Source organism: Felis catus, chromosome B1 (genome assembly GCF_018350175.1).
Source record: "Felis catus isolate Fca126 chromosome B1, F.catus_Fca126_mat1.0, whole genome shotgun sequence".
Classification (NCBI taxonomy): domain Eukaryota; kingdom Metazoa; phylum Chordata; class Mammalia; order Carnivora; family Felidae; genus Felis; species Felis catus.
Genome location: NC_058371.1, coordinates 46436963 through 46454305, shown reverse-complemented (window position 1 = coordinate 46454305; position 17343 = coordinate 46436963). Strand labels below are relative to the sequence as shown.

The window sequence follows — 17343 nt, the reverse complement described above, 5'->3', positions numbered from 1 at the left end:
CCCTGTCTGAATTGACTTTCCCTGTCATCTCTGTGGAGACAGAGAGGAGGCTCAGGGCACACAGGTGGTGTTCATAAAAGAAACTTCTGTCTGACTTTACCATCATAGGGATTATAACATGTTGAAATGTTCAGCAACACAGTAGTTGGCTAACTGTATTTTGATGCATTAATGAATGCACTGAAAATTATTGAACGTCTGTCTCCCTGTGGATATGAGTACATTTGAAAGAGATACAGCACAAGGAGAGAACAGAAGAGAGGGGCAAGAAAACGAGAAAGCATGTGAGGAAGGTAACAACAAGAGACGGACACAACAGAGATTGCAGTGGAATTGCTATTTTTATGTGAAACCTCTGATTTATTTGATAGGGATTCCTTTTCTGTCTGTCTGAAGTCAGTTTGCATGAAAGCAGATGAATTATCTTGCTGGAACACAGTGACCTGCTCCCGCTAGCCTTGGGATCTTACCTCCCAGGAGGTGCTCCCAGCAAAAGGAGTAAAAGGAAAATCTTGTTTCTTTAGGAGAAGAAAATTCCCAGTTGCTGCAAATGGATTACATTTACCCTGCCCAGCTATCTCTGAACTGGCCTGTACTCTTTGCTGAAAATGCATTCTGCTATTTATTCGGTCCTGGTACAGCCAGGGGCACATTTCCCGGGCATGATAGCCCATGGGCTATTTATTCCATGGGCTTCATAAAGGGGCCAGATTTTGCTCTTTTTTCCATTATGTTTTGCTTTGCCTTGATTTTTACCATTTCAGTTTTTCTGTTGAGCACTTCCTCACAAGCTTTTCATCCAGATGGTGTTATATTTATGCTCTCCCCAACCAGTCACACACACCAAAGTTCTTATCAAGGACGGGGAAGTATTCTAGCCCATCTTATTGAAACCATTTATTTAATGGTCCCTCACGAATGAATCCGGTAGAAAGAGGATAAAATATTTGAGAGAAAAGAAGTATTACCTTCACGATATTGGAAGAGATCTTCAGAAATAGACCTTTTTCAAAACAAAGTTTGCTTTCAACTGTTACAGATTTTCATAAATTGGGCACTGAACAAATCACTGAAAAAAGGAGAACTTTGGAAATGAAGTTTGTTGTAACCTATAGAATTTCAATTAACTTAATATAACTCACGTAAGTTCCCTACATGAGCAGTTACAGTGTATTTTGATAGAAAAAGAGCATTCAACGTCAAGAAAAACAGGACAGTAAAAATATTCTTAAAAAAATCATGTATGTCCATGCAAAGTCATTGTTAAATCACATATTCTTTCCAAGCTAAGAGAATTTAAAACACCTTTTCCCAACAGGAAGTGATGTCAGTGGAGGATGAATCCACATCCTGTTACTGCCTTTTGGACCCCTTTGCATGTCATGTGCTCCTGGACAGCTTTGGGACCTACGCCCTCACCGGAGAACCAATCACAGACTGTGCCGTGAAGCAACTCAAGGTGGCGGTTTTTGGCTGCATGTCCTGTAACTCTTTGGATTACAACTTGAGAGTCTACTGTGTGGACAATACCCCTTGGGCATTTCAGGTCAGCCTTTTCTCTAGAATTTTTTTAATTTTTTTTAATGTCTATTCATTTTTGAGAGACAGAGAGAAAGAGACAGAGCATGAGCGAGGAAGGGGCAAAGAGAGAGAGAGAGAGACACAGAATCCGAAGCAGGCTCTGGGCTCTGAGCTGTCAGCACAGAGCCCGATGTGGGGCTCGAACTCAGGAACTGAGAGATCATGACTCGAGCAGAAGTCAGTCACTCAACTGACTGAGTCACCCAGGCGCCCCTAGAATTCTTCTTTTGGTGTCATGAAAGCCTGAGGTCTCCCAAAGATCGGTATCAATAGAGAATTCTGTTGCTGAGGGTCTGCAAAATGAAGCCACCTTACTGGCTTGGTGGGGATACCCATCTTGAAGCAAGAGTTGTGTTACTATACGTCTAACAATGCTGAGTTCCAAGGACATGAGGTAGCTGGCACTCAAGAAGAGACAAGGGTTAAATAAACACATATAGAGAACATCATGTGCTGAATGATAAACTGACTACAGGAGTAATCAGAATTCAGAAAACAGAGAATCCAGGGTACGTGGGTGGCTCAGTCAGTTATGCGTCTGACTTGGGCTCAGGTCATGATCTCATGGTGTGTGAATATGTGCCCTGCATTGGGTTCTGTGCTGACAGCTCAGGGCCTGGAGTCTGCTTCTGATCCTTTGTCTCCTTCTCTCTCTGCCCCTCCCCGACTCGTGCTCCCACTATCTCTCCATCTCAAAAATAAATAAATATGTTTAAAAAAAGAACAGAAAAGAAAACAGAGACCCCATTGCAGTAGAGATATTGGAGAACAGTCTCTGAGAGCCCTTAGTCAACCTTCATGAATAGGTGTGACTTAGTAGCAAAAGAGAAAGGGCCAGCATGTCAAGAAAGTAGAATGGCATGAGCCCCAGGAACAGTAAGAGTTATTTGACGTGCAGAAGGCAATGAGAAAATCGCTTAAACCACCTAAAATTTGTAGTTAGGGAACAACAATTATAAATCATACCTATCAGCAGGCAGTCATATTATATCCTGAATACACAATCTATTAATAATTAAGGCTACTAGGGCAGAGATAGTTCAAGGTTCCTTTCCATTTTGGGTACTTTCAGTCACATAAAATTCATTTTAAATTAGCTACTCTCGAAGAGTGCGAGGTTATTAATAGCAAGGATAATGCAGGAGTGACTATGTAAGCTTTGCCCATATATAAATAGCCTAGCTCTCCTGACACACCTCATCCCAGATCCCTGCTATTCCAGTCCTGGATCATTAAGTCCATTATGCAGAGCATTTCCTCAGTAACTAGCTTTTAAGACACTGAACTGGAAAACTCATGTTTACCAATAGAAGAGCTACAACGACCTGAATCCTGAGCATAAGCCAGTAAAGGTGACGCAGTGCCACCTGTGTTCCTGAACCTTCCCTGACTATCTCTTAAGTAGCACAGGGCATTTTTGAAAGGCACACTTAGAGGCTCCTGGGTGGCTTAGTCAGTTAGCATCTGACTTCAGCCCAGGTCATGATCTTGCATTTTGTGAGTTCAAGCCCTACATCACGCTCTGTGCTGACAGCTCAGAGCCTGGAGCCTGCTTCTGATTCTGTGTCTCCCTTTCTCTCTGCCTCTCCCCTGCTTGTGCGCTCTCGCTTGCTCTCTCTCTCTCTCTCAAAAATAAACATTAAAAAAATTTGTTTTAAAAAGGCACACTTAATATATGGCTGCATAAAAGGGCCTTTTATCAGAGGGGTGCCACTTTTTAGAGGAAAGAACTTCAGTGTAAGTAGTTAAATCTCATCATATGATAGCTATTTGGTAATCTTCATCTTCTCTTGCCACCCCTAATAAGAACATTTTTCGAAAATAAAATACTTAACAGATGTTTGGCAATCAAAAACAAAGAGTGAGGGGCACCTGGGTGGCTCCGTCGGTTAAGTATCCGACACTTGGTTTCAGCTCAGGTCATGATCTCCCAGTTCATCAGTTCGAGCTTCGCACTGGGGTCTGTGCTGATAGCTTGGAACCTGCTCAGGATTCTCTCTTTCCTTCTCTCTCTGCTCCTCCCTTTCTCTCTCTCTCTCTCTCTCTCTCTCTCTCTCTCTCTCTCTCTCTCTCTCTCTCTCTCTCTCAAAGTAAATAAATACATAAAGAAACTAACAATTAAAAAGAAAAAAAAGAATGTGGGGCACCTGGATGGCTCAGTCAGTTAAGCATCCGACTCTTGATTTTGCCTCAGTTCATGATCTCATGGTTCGTGAGATTGAGCCCCATGTCAGGCTTGGAGCTGGGAGTGGAGCCTGCTTGAGATTCACCCTCTTTCTGCCCCTCCCCTGCTCACACCCTCTCCATCAAAACACAAAACAAAACAAAGAATGAACTGAGACCCTTGCTACCACTGAATAGTTGTAAAATGCATCATGACCCAAGTTTGATGTTTAGTAATTCAGCTGGATTTTGAAGGCTGAGTAAACTAAAGGGAACATGGGGTGCCTTGGAGCATTTCCAGCCCCCAGGCTTATAGGGGTAACCTACTGCCAACCAGTGTGCCTGTGAGGACCCATTCATCACATCAGCCTTGGAAGTCAGCCCTCATAACCAGTTTGGTCTCGCTTTGAATAATGCTCATGTATATTATATACCAGTGAGTTAGACATTTGCCTAAAGAAAAAAACTAAGTGACTTTCAGATCGTCTATTTTCATTCCTGGTGACTGCTACCAGATTCTACAACAGCTCAACTGTTCACAGATGACTGTGAACTTCAGTGGAAGTCACGAAAATGAGGCCCTAAACACAGCTTTTCAAACCACTATCCTTTCCTATGGGTAATATACAACTTCTTCATCAGTGCTGGGGAAAATGACATTCTGCGTCTAAATTGAATCCAAATATCTTTATGTCATCACTTAGGGATACTTTTTAAAGCACGTTAATTTTGCTTTAGAGAGATGTTTTCCAGTAGAAATTCTTTTGACCCCATTTGTCATCATCTATTTACCTCCAGTGATTCTCTTTCCTATTATGTCAAATAAAGCTGATTTTAAAGTTGGCTTTGGTTGTACTTGTTACTGACAGGATGTATGTGACAGCTGTCATGAGCAGCAAAGGCCATGCTTCCCCCTGGGGTTGTGAGAGAGTGTCAGCCTTGGTTGAATAACTCTTCTGGCCCACAGAAAGATTAAAACGTAACTTGTAGCTTTTTGGAACACAGTCATTTACTCTGCAGCCTTAGTGTCTGGGTTTTCTGTTTCTGAAAGCATCTGGCTTTCTGGATTCTTCCCTTACCAGGTAAACATGTTCGAGACCTTCTACACAGGTTCATTTAAAGCACCTTACTATCCCAGATCATCTGTGTCACATTTTTCATGGCATCATCTGTGGCATTTAATTGGAGGAGAAAATTCTATAGTTACTAAGCCATTAAAACCATTCCATTTTAGGAAAGCCTTAGCAACAGTTTACTTTTTGAACCTCTAGCAGACTTCACACGTTGATATTAGTTCCCCCAACTTATGTGGTGTGAGCTGAATACACTAGATACAGTGATGATTCATGGTCTGTAACTCTGATGGAACCCTGACTTCTTAATCAAAAGTAATGTCATTTTTCCAGAAGCAATTCTGCCGCAATTGCCTATTCTGGAATTAGCCTCTGTTATCACTGTGATAAAAATGTTTTGTTGTGATTTGGAAATAGATACAAGGTTGGTCGCGATCGTTGCTATATTTATTTCAGTGCATCTTTCGTATCTCAAAGAAAGAACACCTGTGGGCCCAACTAGACCTGTCCTCCTCACCAAGAAAGAAGCCTGGTTGAAGATCATAGGGACATCTTTCATTCATAGCTCACTGGGAAGTTACGTCCAACAAAATACTGAAAATTTCCCCCCTCACTGGAACCCTTGGAAGGAAGACAGTTTCCAGACCCAAGTCTTCTGTCCTCTTAGAACCAAGCAAGGGTCTGGCAGCGTTATGGTCCCACCAAACAGTATTCCTTCAGAAGATTTTAGTACTCAGACATGTTGTCCCTTTCCAGACACGCCCTTGTCCCCTATACCTCCTGCAGGCCTGCTATGCTGGCTTCTCCTTTGCTCCCGGGCTATATCATCTGAACAATAGTACCAGTTTCTCTGAATGTGAAAAACAAAATACCTCATACAACTCAGTAAGGCATAATTTAGTTTCAGGTTTTTGAAGATCTGTTTTGATAAATACATTTACAGCTATCTCTAGGAAATTAAATCGGCTCAGATATGTTTCTGTAGTGTTTTGTTTTGTTTTGTTTTAATAAAAATCTGCCCTAAGGTGAGAGGAGAGTAAGAGAACAAGCAATGACTTCTGTCCTTCCTGCCCCAATGTTTCTGCGATGATTAGAGCTGCCATTTTATATGTGTGTGTTTGACATCGCCCCCTTTCAAACCAAGGGTTGAGGAATGATGGCATATTTACGAAGCAGCGACATTTTACGACCTAGGTTTTTGTTATCGTGTTTTATCTCTTTCCCTCTCCCTCACCACACACATATGCACACACAGCTCAAACAAACCTTGATACAGGGAAAGCAAGGAATTAAGCACTTGCCCCATCTTAGACAGAAAAAAGGAAAAACGACTCGTTTTCTTCTCCACTGCTCCCAGCTCTCCTATTCAGTACCTCTCGGTACTCATTACTTACTTGGCATTAATGTGGATTTAGAATCTAATTTCAAAGGATTTCCTCCAGATGTAGTTCTTGTGTTTATCAATAATGCAACCTTGGGAAATATTGTTCATGTAAAGCATTTAAAGGAAAACACCACAGCGACACAATTTCTGTGTGTGTGTGTGTGTGTGTGTGTGTGTGTGTGTGTTTGTGTGCACATGCTTAAGTTCAAACAGTTTTGTCTCATAAATATGTAAATTCAGCCTGCCTGTTTTAGTATCCCTGAAGCACACCTGAATATTGCTGCCTGTCTCATTAAATCAACATAAAGAGCTCACTGAGGCACAAAGCCCAGGTTTCTCCTGGCCACAACTCCGGGAACTGGATAACTAACAGCCCCCAGTGTGAAATGAGGAGGCAGACAGACTAGAACCAGCACCAACCCTCGCCTTTGGGTACACTTTATAGACAAGAAACTGGCCAGAACCTATTTTCGAGTTTAATTAATGCAGATATCAATTTAACAATAGAACCAGAGATTTACCATAAGGTCCTTGCCATATAGGAAGCAGAGAGAAAAAAATCAAATGAGGATCACGCCTCACACTCAGGGTAATATATCCACTGAATGAATGACTCACAACCCGCTCAGCAGAACTGTTTGTATCACTGATTCTCAAACTTATCTGGGCATCAGAATCATCTTTAAAAATACAGAGGTCAAGGCCCGGCCCCGAGGGGACTGCAATAGGTTGTGGGTGAAACTGGGAACTCTGTGCTAAGTATAATTTATTATATTTGGGGAGTGTTTTAAAACGTTTACTCAGGAGTTTATTTCTTTAACTCTGAAGCCAGTTGTGCCTTGAAAAATAGATAAATATGATGATTAGTTCATTATTGGGCTTCTTCGTCTTAATAACTGCTTGTTTTGTTACAGAAGAACTATAATTGCTTATTATTCTCTGCAAAATCGTGAGACCCCATTAGTTGTAGGTAGTTGGTTCAATAGGTGGAGAGGAAAGCAAGCTAAAACAGCAAAAATAAATCATGGTTGTATTTAAATTAGGGGCCCTAAAGCAGAAATTTTTAAAAGGTACCATTTTCTTCTGTGATAATTATAAGTAGACATCTATTAAATTTCTAATGTTCTCCATTCTGCTTAGACAGTATATGTAACAGTAGTGCAAATACAGACGAACTTATGTTATCTTTATATATATCTTGCACCATTGAAAAATTATCTATGGGGGTCCCTGGGTGGCTCAGTCGGTTAAGCGGCTGACTTCAGCTCAGGTCATGATCTCACCGTTGGTGAGTTGGAGCCCCATGTTAGGCTGTGTGTTGACAGCTCAGAGCCTGGAGCCTGCTTCCGATTCTGTGTCTCCCTCTCTCTCTGTCCCTTCCCTGCTCATGCTCTCTCTCTGTCTCCCCCTCAAAATAAATAAACTCTCAAAAATAAATAAACAGTAGAAAAATTATTTATGGGATAGAGTTCATAATAGTCTGACCTTCACATGACTCTAAAAAAAAAAAAAAATTGAGCATAGCGTAGAAAAAGGCAGGGAAATGTAGAAGAAATACTGGACCATAGTCAGGTTGCCCTGTTTTAGTCTTAGCTCTGTCACCAACCCTATAGCTTTAGGAAGATGGCTGTCTTTGGGACTGGGAGTGGGCTTCATATTTTCATCTGTACATAAGGTACATGGTGATTTAAAACCAAAGTCCTCTTCTACTGTGATGAGGCCGTGTAGTTCCCAAATGTGAAAACAGCCTAGCTCTCCACTAAGGAATGTGTGACCTTGCACAAGGCCCTTCATCTTCTGACCTCAGTTTACTTCTCTGTACATGCAGGCAAGTTAGATTTTTAAAGGAAAGGGGTATTGGAGATCCTAGTCAAATATACTTTGGGGAGTCCACACTGTTGTTACTCTGTGGCTTTAATGTGGTTATAATAAGCACACTTCTTATTCGTGATTGTTTCTAACCTCACGCTAGAATCTGCAGAAAAGAGGTTAACATACAGTCACATGCTGACTATTTTGCTTGGCCATGAATAAGCCCAGCTAAGGAGTAGAAGCCTAAAGAAAATAAGTAACTTGCCCAAGATCACATGGAAAATTGATTGGAATCGTGTGCCTCCACATTCAGTTTATAAGATTCATACTCCTCACAGTGTATGTAGTCTCAGAAGATTCTTATGCTCCTTAAAATCTGAATATCAATGATCTACAATAAACTACAAAGCCCTTAGCACAGCAAGCGAGAATTCATGATTTGGTCACTGCCCTACATTTGCATCATCTTCAGCCACTCGCTGTCTACCCTAATCTATCCCATCTCTGTCTCATCTCCGTCCTTTTGGGCCTATCCTGCTCACTGCCCGGAGTGCACACCCCCTTCCTTTTTCTATAGCTTGCTCTGTATTTACTTCCAGGCTCAGCTTGAATATCACTTCTTCTGTTGATTTCCCAGTTCCTTTCCTGGCCTCTCCTCCCATTTGACAAGGCTATACCCTCTGCCTTCCCTTAACCTCCAAGGCATCCCTGTATTTGTAAGAGTCAGATACTATATCATAATACGACGGCTGCTATTCTGTCACTAGACTGTGAGCTGCCTGGTGGCAGACACAGTTTTATTTCTATAAACTTAGAGCCCCCATCAAGCATAGCTCTCCAGTGGACACTCACTAAATCTCAACAAGGAACCGGTGACCAGCATCTGTAAAAGGCCTCAAGTCAGCATTGGGAATGGATTCCCTCTCCTCCCCACCCTACCATGTTCCATCCACTTTTTATGACCCCCAACAGATGCCAGCCACCATGTTGTCCCGCCCAACTCCTGGACCCACAGTGTTAGGAATTACCCAGCACTGTGCTGTTTGGCACAGTAACAACTAACCACAATGTGGATACTTAAATTTAACTTGATGTAAAGGACAAATTCAGGTCTCTACTCACGGTAGCTGTATTTCAAGTGCTTAATAGCCACGTGGCCAGTGGCCACCACATTGAGCAACACACACACGGAACACTGCCAACATCACGGACAGTTCAGCGCTGGCTTAAGAGCCCCCAAGAAACACCCCTCTCACTAAAATGAAGAACTGGAGACAATGACCTTGCAACTGAATCGTTTAGTCCTGAGGAAAAGATACTAGCAACCAATTAAGAGTTGCATACATGTGATGGATAAAAGCTGGACAGCTGCATCTTAGTAAGAAAGGTTTTTATTACTGTTATTCTGTACATAGGCAAGAGTCGGACAAGATAACCTCTGTAGCTGCTTTTACTCACTGATAATTGAAATGTAAGTTTTATTGTATTTATAAGCCTATTTGCCTGACTTCTCACAATCTCTTTTTAGAATCTGGGAAGATTATAGGACAGAATTAAAGGATCTCAGTTTTCTTATTTATGGTAACGCTGCAAGGGAATTATAAGTCAATTAATGGTGATTTTAAGAAATAGATTTAGGGAGATCTCTCTTATCTCCAGGAACACTAACAGCCTCACCCCAGTTGGGAGTTTAACCTTTTACAGAATTGATGTCTGTTATTTTATTTGGCTTGTCATCTCTCTAGTATGATTCTAAGCACCACAGATTCAGGATGAATTAAATGGTTTACTCAATGGAATGGCGGTGAATTGCGTTTGTGTTAAATGTAATTATAAAGATTTCTCAGCAAAAGATAATAGGAGTGTTTATCTTCAGGAACCGGGTTTCTTTTTTCTGAGCTAAACCGAACTTGGTAAACAACTTACTTTCTCTTGGCCTTTTGGCCCAACTTTTATTAACATTATTATAAATACAAACGATACACACACCCTGTAACATTTGTTCTGAACTGAAGAATAAGCGTTACATAATGCCTGTGTTCGTGACCAACACATGACAGGGCGGAGGGGGCACTGCTCCTACTGTCGGTGTGAAATGTGAACCCATCCCTTGATTATGGTCCTGGCAAATGAAATTCACACAGCCCTAGAAACCCCACAGTATAACTGTTTGCTGGCGGTAGGGGAGGTCTTTGAGTTTTAAAGAAAGGCATGGCATGTTTAGAAGCCTAAGCAATGCAAATAATGGAAAGCAACCATTTCTTCCTGCCCAGATCTTTCTTAGCAGCTTTTCATCCTTAGTCCTGACCTTGCAAGGCTAGAGGGGTATACAAGAAGTGTGTGTCTTTCATGCTGTCTATTTCTGGGAGACACCTGGGAGTGAGCATGCCTACCTATGGAAAGAAACGTGGCAGAAATTGGATACTTCACTGTTGTGCCTCTTTTCTCTTCCCTGCCCTATAGGAAGTGGTTTCAGATGAAAGGCATCAAGGTGGACAGCTTCTGGAAGAACCAAAGTTGCTGCATTTCAAAGGGAATACCTTTAGTCTTCAGATCTCTGTCCTTGACATCCCCCCGTTCCTCTGGAGGATTAAACCCTTCACTGCATGCCAGGTACTGGCCAGATGGGCTGCTAACAGAAATGGCTCTGCTTTAACCCACAAGCATGTCACAAACCCTGGCGAGGGTACTCCTAACTAACCTCCTCCTTTAAAAGTATGGGTTTAACCTCAAAACTGTCACAGAAATGCAGCAGTTTGGACTACACACAGGGAATTAATCATATTGTCATAAGTTCACGGGTTTCTAACGGAGTGGGGGGAGGTACGTGATGCCACGTAATGGAAATTTTCTCCCACTTAAGGGAGGTTGGTTTATGAAAACTAGTTCATTACAAGACATTGTTTTCATCCTGGTCAGCAGTGAACGATCTGGAGGTCGATGCTTTTAAGGGTGACAGTTTTGAGATGTAGGGAGCCCGGGCTGGCCAGGTAGGAACAAGAGATTTTGTCCTGAATATATGAAGTGCTTGCTGTCATGTATGTTGGGCGAGGTGGGAAGAAGAAATTATGAACTGAGAGGCTAAGGAAGAATGCCTCTTAGAATCCCTTTACAAACATATAAAGATATTTCTATATTATTGTTCACATATCTCCGTATCAGAGAATTTTTAAATGTTGCGAAATGGCTTAGAGTCTTCTCAGATGACTTTTAGGAATTTGAGTAATTGCTTAGCATAGAAAGATCTCTTATCCATGTGGGACCCTGCCACCGATTTCTCTAGAAATTCCTAGTGATGGGTACCATCAGCAGCAGCAGCTGGCTGGTCCACAAGAGTTTCTTTTAAGCCAAAGTCATCTGTGCTTCAGGTGACAGGACATGTCCTTAACTTTGGAAAAGCTTCTGGTGGGCTCATATTGATCTGGAATCACAGGAGGCTTTCACACATCTTTGTTGTGTCCGTTAACATAGCCTGCAGAACCCTGGAGGGTTTTAACCTTTCCATCCATGCAGCATTCATTAAAAAAAAAAAAAAAAAAAAGAAAGAAAGAAAGAAAGAAAGAAAGAAAGAGAGAGAGAGAGAGAGAGAGAGAGAGGGAGGGAGGGAGGGAGGGAGGGAGGGAGGAAGGAAGGAAGGAAGGAAGGAAGGAAGGAAGGAAGGAAGGAAGGAAGCTTGCACCAGGTAAACCAGCTTGTCAGAATGGGAACGAGGCCAATCACGGAGAGAAAAACCTTGGCTAAGCCACGAGCGTTAGAAAAGAGTTGAACCGCCAATGCTCTCGCCTTCGAAAATTCACTGTTTTGAAATTGGACAAGGTTGTATTTTCCTGTTTACTTTACAGGCTTCTCATTACCTGGGGGATTGCCCCTCTGTGTACTCTTTCAGGACATTCAGGGCAATTAGAGCATCTCTCGTGGCTCCAAACAACTTTTTTTGGGCACGTTCCCTATGGCAATAGGTTTTCTGTGAATAAATGTATTGTTTATGATGTTCTGAGACCTAGGTGTTTCTGTATATGGGAAAGCAGTATTCAAAGTTTCCAGTCCAGAATGAACTTTAGGGCACTGTTACAAATCCTGATAGTCCTGTAAACTCCTCTGTACTAATCTTTGTAGGCTTAAAGGCAGCATTCCACTGGATCTAATGCAAGTGGCTCAGTCCAAAGTAACTATCAAGCTTAATGTTTAGAGATAAAAAATCAGATGAAAGAACCATCATCTTGCACGAGCACTTAAACAATAATTCCAACACCAGGGATGCCACGGGGAGCCCAGGGCAGGAAAGGCATGGGGGTGCCAAGAGCCTGTGGACCTCAGAGGATACAACAGGGCCAGCCAAAGCCAAAGGGCATTGGCTCACAAGGAAACCCAACACGCTTTACTGCCAGGATGGGTTGGATTGCCCGGACGTTGGGAACTCGGATAAATATTTGCCTTCTGTAATTGACCATAATTTGCAAGAGTCTTGGAAGGCTGAGAAATAATTTAATTTTCTCTGCACCAAGAGGTTTGCCACTGAGTTTTCATTTCCACTCCATTTTACTTACCCACAAATGGCTTTCTGCTCCATTCCTTTTTTTTCTCCCCCCTCACCACCTCAGCCTCCAGTTTTCTTGCCCCTGCCATCATCACTGAAATCCCCTTGCTTATGTGAATACATATTGTGCTGGTCTTAACGGCCATGCTGTGTTTGCTCCAGGCATCAGATGTCAGCACTTTGGGGAGGGTGTGTGTTCATCCTGCTTGAACCTCATGTAGAACATGATGTGTACTGACAAACTTGGCGTGGATGATAGAGAATGGCTTTTCATTAGCGCTTAGTGGATGGGAACTAACCAAGAGCTATTACGGAGACAGAAAATCTCACTCTTCCTGACATCACTTATAGGTCTCTCCTTCACCTGGTAAATCTCCCTGTCATCTTCTGCCATCTTCCAACTCAGCACGTGGAAGACCACTGGGCTTCCTCTCCCCCTTTCTCTAACTTCAAGCCAGGAATCTGAGAAGCGACATATTCCAATTGGTACCCAACACCTACTCTCATAAGAAACCTTACTTTCTTCTTCTCAGAAAGGTAGAGTTTACCAAGAATTTTCAGGCCTGGGAGATATGCACTGCCTAGAATATTTGCCCTGTCGGACATCAATCAACTGCATGAGAAATGTTTTTAGAACAGTGTGAATTGAGGTTGGATCCAGAGCTGTGTGAGGAGACCCTGTGTATAGGCAGACCAACTAGCTTTGAAATCTTGTTGGGTTAGATTCTGGAGGATTACATTTAACGAAATACTGTACTACAACCCTTATTGCCCATGAGGCCAGCTATGATGGCTCCAGGAAGGCTACATGAGTTCTTAGGAGAGCTGGTTACAGCAGCACCCGTTGACTCTGATCCAAAGGAAAGATTCTAGTCTTCCCCCTGCAAAAATACCAGTATTCCTTCTCTTCTTCTCAGGTTTTTAAGACTTGACCCCAGTGAGAGATATGCTATCGTCCCCTCCACAGATTTAGCAGACCTCGTCTAGGAGGTCAATAACTCTGCTCTCAATCGGTTAGCAGGACCTAGGTGCTACTTAATCACACATTCCGCTATCTTGCTGATTGTAGGGTACAGAAGCTGCAATAAACAGTATACAATATTATTTTTTTTAATCCTACAAAACACAAAGTCAGGCTTTCACCTCCCTAGGATAAAAGCAGCTGTCTCTTCAGCATGCTTTGTGTCTTGGGCAACCCAGTGTCTGTCTCCTGCTAGGATGTGATTTACATTCTCTCCATCTGCTAGGAACCTAATTATAATGGGAATCAAAATGAAAACATTTCCGGAATTCTTTAAACACCCATAACTTTGCTACACTTGGTCCTCCCATATTACTTGCGACAGCATTCCTCTTAGCTCAGTGAGCATCTTGATAGTTTTTTTTTTAAATAAATAAATAAAAGCAAAGATGATTGCCCTGAAAACACACTAATTTCAGTACTTCTAATTCCATTACTTTGAAATGTTCTGTCGAGCACTACCGGCAGTGGCTACTCGAGCCAACGATTAAATATATATATATATTATTTTTGATACAGTCTTAAAATCAGGTTTTTAAAATGTTTTCACTGTGTGCAGTGGAATGTAAAGAAAAAAGAGAGGATTTTGTGTGTGTGCTGAGTCTCATGTCTCTCTGCGAGGAAAGATGATCTCTACAAGTGGGCATTATTCTATTACCTTTCTTGCAATGTTTACTGGAGAAAATATAAGAAATGTAGCAAATGATACCAGAGAGGACACTTTTCAGTAATAAATGGTCAGTGCCGTTGTTGTTGTTTAGGAAGGTAAGCATTATCAAGTGTTCAAATCCACTGCAGAAAATGCAGGGGTGGGGGGAGGCAGTTTAAGAGCAGGACCTTGAATTCAGCTCTGTTTGGCCCTGAAGCCCAACAACTTTTACTATGCTGTAACTACTCAAACTTCAGTTTAAAAAACCAAAAACCTTCTTAGTGTTCTTAATTAGGCAAAAGCACCTATTAACCACAGAGCCCCGTGTTATAGTTACTTTCATGAAAGGGGATGGTGCAAAGTAATTCTATAAAAAGTGTACTGGTTTGAAGCAGAGTCCATTTGAGGGCTATTAAAATGAAATGGGACCGTAGATAATGGACGCCCTTGAGAATGTTTAATATGGCAGGCATCAGGGGGCCATACAGGGCCCCCATGCAAAGGATTCTTGCAATGAAAGCAGAGTTCCCAGGCAATCTGGTAACGCTAGTGTCCCCCACTCGTGATTAGAGGTAAAAAAGATACTGCAATGCTATTTCCTGAAGAACGCCAATCTGCTGCTTCCTGTTTCCCTCTACGGTCAAGCCCTAACCCCCTCATTAGCTCAGTATGGTAGAGACTGAAGGCAGGAGACTGGGGAGTGGGTCACTACAGTTAGCTCTAATGAGGAGAGATGAGGATCCTTAATGGGGATAGGAAAATTGGAGAAGGACAACGACAGTGAACGGTGATAGTCAGTTTTGAAGATAGTAAAGGCCAAATAAAATGATTTGTAGTGACGAAGAGTATAATGTTGGTGATGGATAATAATGAGATAAATTCCAGACACGTAGCTCTTGTGAGTTCTCCACAGAGAGGTGGCAGTGGGCATCTGTGAGCACACAGGACCTTGAAGAGTTCAGGAAGCAGACACAGAAGTGTGGGAGGCTGAGATACGAAGTAAGGGTTGCCCACAGTTTACAAAATAGAAGAAGCCTTAGGAGGAGAAGCACGAAAAGAGTTGGGTTGGACAAGAAGAAGAAATGGTAGAACTTGTAAACATGTATCATTATTTCTTTTATCTGGTGTGGGATTTGGTGCATGTGAAAAGTCACTTTTGCATGTTGTTGGGAAAATGACTTCCTCCAAAGATTGCTGGGGGGCCTCCCCAACTGGACCTTCTCTCAGTCCTTGTCTCTGCTTCTTGAGACAAAACCCCACTGCCTCTCCCTTGGCTCAGGATGAAGAACAAAGGAAACAAAGCCACAAAGCCCTTATGCTTCTTGCCGGGATGTGTGGTAGGGGTTAGTGCGCGACTTTCTTCTCTCAGACTGCCCCAAGCGAGCGCTCTGCTCTTCGAGTGGGCAAAAAACAAAGCCCGCCCCTCTTTGCTGGTTCCCCCAGGAAGCATCCCAAATCCAGATCCGTGAGACTTCCAGCAGAGAAAATTAGGAACCAGTGTGCACATCAGAGCTCACAAAAAATGAGGTGACTCCCAGTTCCTCAAAGTGAGCAAATTGAATTTTAATCATGGCCCCTGGTCTTATAATCCGTGATGGCTTCATCACCAGTCACACTAAAGAGTATCAAACGTCCAAACTTGAGACATCTTTTGCCACCCGTCAGTGTCAATATTGGAAGAAATTATATTAATAGCAGCAGGTAAAAAGCACATTCATGAGATGAGAAAAAGATGGAGATGAATGTTATCAGAGGCTGGGCCTCTGTGCTCATTGCCAAGAATCTCAGCTTGATTTGAGTAGGAAGGAGAGACCTTTTAGATGAAAGAATATCAACGACTGACCTCTGCTTCGCATTATTGTAAAGCCACGTGCCTGAGCAGCACTGGCTAGCACTGACAAGTTAGGGGTCGGGGGGAAAGGGTGGTGTATGTAGATTTTATTATGTTCCCCCTCATTTAGTAAAAATTGCTTTTGCCACACTCAATTATCTGTAGGTCCCATGACAGTAGAGAATGAACCTCGTTTTTTACTGTTTATCTTCTACAGCGTCTGGTCATTAGCAGGCACTATACACATAATTGTTGGCAGTTGAGTTGTGTGAATGAGGAGTTGGCAAACAAGACTGCTGTGGGCAGCCCAGTGTGTTTGTGTCTCTCTCTGGGATGTGTGTCTGTGTGTATGTGATTGGCATTGGGTGAAATTCTTTTGCTGGTTACATTAGCAGTATTGTGGCCTGTTTATACAGTTGTATGAGTTTGTGGTGTTGGGGTAAGTTCTGATTGGTCTGTTCTTTAGTATAATGTTCATTAAAGTGAAAAGCTATCATCCTACTCCAGGCTTAGGGAGAAGGACGGACCACTGGAGTCTTCTAAAGAATGTTTTCTTTTTTTTTTCTTTTTTTTTTTAGTGGAAAAACATGAGGATTAATTTTTGATAGTATTCTCATTGTGTGTGTCACCAAATGAAATCTGAGTGCTTGCGCTGTGGTTTTGGAATTCAAATGTTATCAATTGGAATTGACATTAATTACTTTTTGTGCTGCTTGGCATATGCTGGAACATTATTTCTACAACAATTCCACCAAAGTCGCTTAGGCAATTATCTCTGCTGCAATCACTGTCATCATCCTCATAATTATCGCTCTTAAGTCTCTCCTATTCGCCAGCCATCTCGGCCGGGCTCTGCACGCCACACGCCTCTTCTTCCCCCCCTTTCCCCGCAGGAGGTACCGTTCTCCCGCGTGTGGTGCAGTAACCAACAGCCCCTGCACTGTGCCTTCTCCCTGGAGCGCTACACACCCACCACCACCCAGCTGTCCTGCAAAATCTGCATCCGGCAGCTCAAAGGCCATGAACAGATCCTCCAAGTGCAAACATCAATCCTAGAGGTGAGTCCTCGGTCTGCACGACCACTTGACTCCATTTCTAAAGGACAGTAAGATTAATGCGCCTGTTTCAATCGTGCTACATAGGTTGTAAAAGAGCTTCCAAATGCACTCGCTCTTAATCCTCATTACCGACCAGGGCAAATAAACTTTTTCTCAGGCTCAGGAGTGAGCTGAGCTCCCCGACGGGCGAAACAACTCAACGCGTCAGAGCTTCGGCTCTGTGGAGACACTTTT

General features: G+C 42.6%; 1 protein-coding gene across 14 annotated transcripts in view; it reads left to right on the top strand.

Moving 5' to 3' along the window:
- The window catches only part of UNC5D (unc-5 netrin receptor D), a 566092-nt gene that overhangs the window by 509064 nt on the left and 39685 nt on the right, over positions 1-17343 (top strand). For all 14 annotated transcript variants that reach the window (XM_023252623.2, XM_023252628.2, XM_023252624.2 and 11 more), the window contains 3 exons: positions 1319-1546; positions 10477-10626; positions 16945-17109. In XM_023252623.2, coding sequence (XP_023108391.1) covers positions 1319-1546; positions 10477-10626; positions 16945-17109 — 543 coding nt within the window. The remainder of the gene's footprint in view (positions 1-1318; positions 1547-10476; positions 10627-16944; positions 17110-17343) is intronic.